This window comes from Trichoderma reesei (assembly GCF_000167675.1).
Source record: "Trichoderma reesei QM6a unplaced genomic scaffold TRIREscaffold_8, whole genome shotgun sequence".
NCBI lineage: Eukaryota > Fungi > Ascomycota > Sordariomycetes > Hypocreales > Hypocreaceae > Trichoderma > Trichoderma reesei.
In genome coordinates this window covers 932,508-937,191 of record NW_006711155.1, presented here as the reverse complement: position 1 = coordinate 937,191, position 4,684 = coordinate 932,508, and the positions used below count along the sequence as shown (strand labels likewise).

The 4,684-nt window shown below is 53.9% G+C and overlaps 1 protein-coding gene across 1 annotated transcript; it reads left to right on the top strand.

Moving 5' to 3' along the window:
- Nucleotides 1-2,510: 2,510 nt before the first annotated feature.
- Nucleotides 2,511-3,915, top strand: TRIREDRAFT_60949 (uncharacterized protein; the record flags this gene model as incomplete). The annotated part of the gene is made up of 2 exons (XM_006965099.1): nucleotides 2,511-2,780; nucleotides 3,034-3,915. The coding sequence occupies 2 exons, from the start codon at nucleotides 2,511-2,513 to the stop codon at nucleotides 3,913-3,915; spliced, it is 1,152 nt and encodes a 383-aa protein (XP_006965161.1).
- Nucleotides 3,916-4,684: the final 769 nt, after the last annotated feature.

Genomic DNA, 4,684 nt, shown 5'->3' with positions numbered 1-4,684 from the left:
GGCTACGTGGGTGAAGTTGCGAAAAGCATCCTACTTCGTCGACCAGCGATCAAGGGCGGTGATGCGATGGAATGAAAAGGAAATACAAACACCCAAAAGAACACGAGAAAGGACGTAGATCTGAATGGTATAAGAGAATAAAGCCCATCGACTCGATCAACAACTGGCAGCGGGCTCGGAGGGTTAAGAGAGTGGAGTGGTTGGTGATCAGCAAGGCTCTGCGCAGCATAAGACGAGAAATTGCCATTGCTAAGAATGATACCCTTTGGCAGTAGCATTGACAGGGATCTCGGTTGTCTGAAGCAGGGAAACATGGGGAAACGTCTTAACATGGAAGCTCACGTAATTGTAGGAATAGTCGGGGGGGCCATTCGTCGTACTCCGTAGCTGAGCATGACTCTCATCGAGGGCGGGACTCCAACAGAGAGTGTCGACATGATGCCCCCCGTAACTTGTGCTGCTAGGATACGCCTAAAGAAGTGTTTCTCGGAAACTGGCATCAGCTTCCCCGCGAGAACCGGACCCCATTAGGACACTATCCGTACCAGCACTTGGCCAATACGGAGCAGGGCAGAGTCAAGCATCAAGAGCCCAACCAAGCTACTACGGGCCGTAGCCGTTGATGAATGGTCCGAGACTGCGTGGTTCCCACCGCTGCTTGAGCAGACTTCTTCCTTTCTCCATCTCGACGAATAGGTATTACTCCCTATGATGTATGGAGCCAGCGAAGGATCTTCATGGTGTTTTGGCAGCTTTCAAGAGGGGATGTTGAACCTTTGCCTTGACAGCTTGATGCAAGTAATGGCCAGGTTTCTTTGCATGTTTCGAATTAACAGGATCCATCCCATTGGATGCCCCGTGTAAGTGGACTCATGTGCGTCTCAAGCAGGGTAGCATTCATGTGGGATACCGTGATAGGGGATGGTCTGGCACCAGCCCCAAACAGCTAGCACCGCCAGCCATTGGCGACCAAAAACAAGTCTGCATCCATGGGGCTTGAAGATTTATGCCGTCGGCTGCAGTGACAGAAATCTGACAGGGAGAGAGGTATGCAGCTGTCAGGGGATCGATCCAGGAGCCTGGAAAAAGCGGCAGGACGGCAGCACTCGAGGAAACCGGGAAGACTGCAGCTGGCGCCTTGGGCCGTGGAGGCTTTTTTGTGTGCTTGAAATTGTCGTCGTGCTTACCTCTCGCAGCAAGAAGTGGCATCCTTTCGCAGCGTCGATGACCTGTAGTTCTCCATTCGCAAAGTGTGGTGCGTTTTGGCAGTGTTCGTGCGCTTGCGAGAGATAGATCCGACTTGTGCTTCTCCTAGGAAAGCTACTAAGTAGTACTAGTATATCAGCAAGGGTTCTCAGCTACTAACAACAGCTCGACCAGGCAGCATCTTGACGCCAGGGATAGTCGGTGCTACTGGCTTAGGCTTTGCATCAAGTGGCTTGCTTTTCGCATGATTTGGCTCATCTTAGGCGGCTTGCGCAGGTCTGGACGGTCGATAGTACTGTGAGCCTAGTAAGGCGCTCCTGAAGCCGGTGTCATGAATGCCAGCCCCTGCCACTTGCACGGAGAAGAGTTTCTGTCCCTTGTGTCACTGGGCCGTGCGATCTCTCGGTGGTGAAGAGAAAAGGAGATGGTCATTTTTTCTTTTCAGGCGATCGAGGACTTGCTTCTAAGTTTCATACAAGGTATGTGCGAGTATGAAGCCATACAAAGAGGAAGGTAAGCAGCGGGCCGGCGGCAACACCACAATTTCTATCAAGGATACCCAAGCAGGTAATACTGTAAGTGTTATTGGCCTCCGCTTCGTCCTTCCGTCAAAACCCGGCACTCTTTGTGGGGACGTGGAGCCGGATCTTCCACCAACAGCCGTGTCAACACCGCCCTCTTTAGGAACACTAGGAAGGCTCCCCCCCTGGCAACTACCTACTCAACCTCTAGACAAGCTTGACAAGCTTGACAACGGCTCAGGTAGCCGGTATGAAGCCCCCAGCCAGGGAAAGAGAGAGCGCCAGGGATGCAGAGAACAACCAGGTCCATAATGACATTCACGCAAGTGCAGCTCTCCTTCCCTCTCGCGCGTTCTTCTTGGCTGGACGGGCTCGCCTCTTTCCTCCTCCTGCCGCGCTCCTTCCTGCTTTCAAAGGCTTGCCACTCGCCTCGCCTCGCCTTGGTCTTTCCACGTGGATTCCCTCGCACCTGCATCCTTCGATCGTGAAACATCACATGCAGACCGAGTAGGTGATACAGAGCAATATCTCGTTAGACACCTCTACCTACCTACCTACCTAAGGTACCTTACGCAGCACCTGCTACGGCCTCGTTTATACCTCCATGCGCTCCTGATCTGTGCATCTACGAAGTACCTCGACACAGCCTCCCGCAACTTCTCGTGGCTGCTTCACCGACAGACGCCAATCAAACCAGCCGCCAGACACCGACAGCCTGGTTTTACCGTTCCATCCCAACTGGAGCATCCGAGGCACATCGAATCAACCAACCGACCAACCACCATGCGCCTCATCACGACTGCCACCCTCTTGGCTTCCTTCCTGGGCCGTGCTTATGCCGCCGACATCTCCAGCGCCGACGGCGTGTCGCCGGCTTCGTCCGAGGTTGCGGCTATCCGCACCTTTTTCTACACGGGCGGCGGCTATGCTGACGACGGCGCTGGCGGCCACATCTATCGCGAGCAGATGTATGTCGAGAGGCTCCAGCCGGCCAAGGGGGTCAGCAAGCCCACGCCTCTTGTCTTCATCCACGGCCAGGCCCAGACCGGCACCGTAAGCTCCTGACGTTTCCTTGCTCTCTTCATCCGCACATAACCTCAGCCGCATGTATCCCTGATGCATTAATGAGTTTGTCTCTTGTGTGATCTGGGCCGAGGCGTATATGCGGGCCAGGTCGTATCTGTGTGTGTGTGCGATTCGTGTTGCTGGCTCTGACAGACAGATCCCTGAACCGCCCCTTGACTACTTTGCGCCAACTGAGGAAAAAAAAACCGACTCGCTAATGTGATACTTCGTCTGGATCTAGAACTTCTTGAACAAGCCTGACGGTAGCCGAGGCTGGGCTTCTCTGTTCCTGGACCAGGGATATGAAATCTACATCGTAGATCAGACGCTGCGAGCCCGATCCCCATGGCAGCCTGCCTACATGGCGGCCTTGCCGTCTACCTACTCAGCTGAGATCATCCAGCAACGGTTCACCGCTGTCCAGGACTACAATCTCTGGCCGCAAGCTGGCCTGCACACGCAGTGGCCTGGTAACGGCTCCATGGGCGACCCCATCTTCGACACGTTCTACAGCTCCAATGTCCAGTTCATCAGCAACGCCGCCTACCAGCAGACTACGGTCCAGAACGCCGGCGCGGCGCTGCTGGACAAGATTGGCAAGCCCGTCATCCTGGTCGGCCACAGCCAGGGCGGCATCATGCCCATTGTCATTGCCGATGCCCGCCCCAAGCTCACCAAGGCCCTCGTCTTGCTTGAGCCCACAGGCCCTCCTTTTCGAGAGGCCATCTTCAGCACGACTCCCGCTCGCGCCTGGGGCTTGGCGGACATTAAGCTTACCTACACGCCCCCTGTCAATGTTCCTTCTGTGGACCTTGTGCAGCAGGTCTATCCTGCTCCTGATGCGAACCATACCGACTGTGTGCTCCAGGCCTCTTCTCCGGCGCCGAAACAGCTCACGAACCTGGCTAGCAAGCCGATTCTTGTTGTCACCTCGGAGTCGTCGTATCACGCGCCGTATGACTACTGCACTGTAAAGTACCTGAAGCAAGCGGGCTGCTCTCTGACGAGTCACCTTGAGCTTGCAAAGGCGGGATTCCACGGCAATGGCCACCTGTTCTTCATGGAAAAGAACAGTGACCAGATTCAGCAGACGCTTCAGAGTTGGATCGCCAAGCTGGGGTGAGGAATTTCTTCAATAGGTGGCCGCTATAGAGATTACTGTTCTGGTTATGAGTGTTAGGGGTCACATAATACTTGCAACCCATTTTGCATACCTGAATGCATTTCTTAATACTAGTCCTTGTGCTGTCGCTGTTGGTGATGGTGGTGTCACTTACAAACGAGCTCACGTGTATCCATCTCACGCTTGTGTCTCTTGATCTGCATTGACTTGATGTTATACTTACGTATCATGAAGGAAACTCTGCGCCAAGGCCACTGATCTGAAAGCGATATGAATAACGTCAAAGCACATGCCGACAAGGTAGAGATATAGCAGCAACACACAACAGGAGGATAACAGCCGTACAGTGTCAAAGTGTGTTGGAAATGGCATGCAATAAAGTTTAGTAAATTTCTTTAGCTCCCGCGCTCTTGTGCTTTCTGCCCCTCTCTCCCCCTCTCACCCCCCAACAGCTAACACGCCCCTATCTAGTCCACCAGAAAATACCTGACCCCGATCCCACGCTCAGCTAGCCAACTCATCGATTATATAATACCACCTATCCGCTCATCTCACCTTCACTCCTTTGCCCCCGATTCCCACCATTTGTCTGCTCGTCTTGCCCCGCGTGTGTATGGTTGGGTGTTGTAGTTTGTGGACTTAGGCTTGTCGTTTTCATGACGCCTTGGGCAATGCCACTTGGACTGGTTCGTCATCACCCCCTTTCACTTCCCTCCACTGTATATAGTGTGTCCTCGGCTTTCTCCTGCCCATTCCCTCCGCCTCCTCC